Raw genomic sequence first — 540 nt, forward strand, 5'->3', positions numbered from 1 at the left:
TTGCTTGGAGGTTGCTTTATATTAAAAGTAAAATCCTCGTTCCATATTGGTTCTCTTTTACTGCCAGATGAAACAAATTTCTCACCAGATATATAAGATAATGATTTAAAGCAGCATGTAAAGGCAAAGCAGAAACTAAGACTATGGATTATAAAGGGGGAAAAACTGAAGAAATGAGCTTAATTTAATGGAATTCGAAAACAAAAAATATTGTCCTTCTTACAACTCGGTCAATTATTTAAAATGCAGTACATAAATACAAAGCAACAGTTTAACATCAGATTTTAGATAAGGAAAAATATAACAAAATATTATGGTCCCCAACATTATCCTTGCTGCAACTCAACCAATACAAAATTTCAATTAAAAGCTGGCAATCCAATTCAAGATAAAAGATGCTTGCAACAGCAACAACAAAGATCATTTTCTAACATTAAGGAAAAGCCCATAGTTGGCACTGTAAAAATTCTACTGAGCGAATGAGCATGAGCCATTGAGGTTTGTAGCCCCCTTTTTTTCCATTAAGACTTGTATCACTTT

General features: G+C 32.4%; 1 protein-coding gene across 1 annotated transcript in view; it reads right to left on the reverse strand.

Annotated features, from left to right (window-relative positions):
* Positions 1 to 540, reverse strand: part of LOC107474267 (uncharacterized) — a gene marked incomplete in the record, with an annotated part of 22,964 nt that overhangs the window by 19,740 nt on the left and 2,684 nt on the right. The window contains 1 exon segment of the mRNA XM_052257813.1: positions 1 to 60. This exon segment is cut by the window's left edge and continues 19 nt beyond it. Within this exon segment, the coding sequence (XP_052113773.1) occupies positions 1 to 60 (60 nt within the window).

The sequence above is a fragment of the Arachis duranensis genome, chromosome 2 (genome assembly GCF_000817695.3).
Source record: "Arachis duranensis cultivar V14167 chromosome 2, aradu.V14167.gnm2.J7QH, whole genome shotgun sequence".
Lineage (NCBI taxonomy): Eukaryota > Viridiplantae > Streptophyta > Magnoliopsida > Fabales > Fabaceae > Arachis > Arachis duranensis.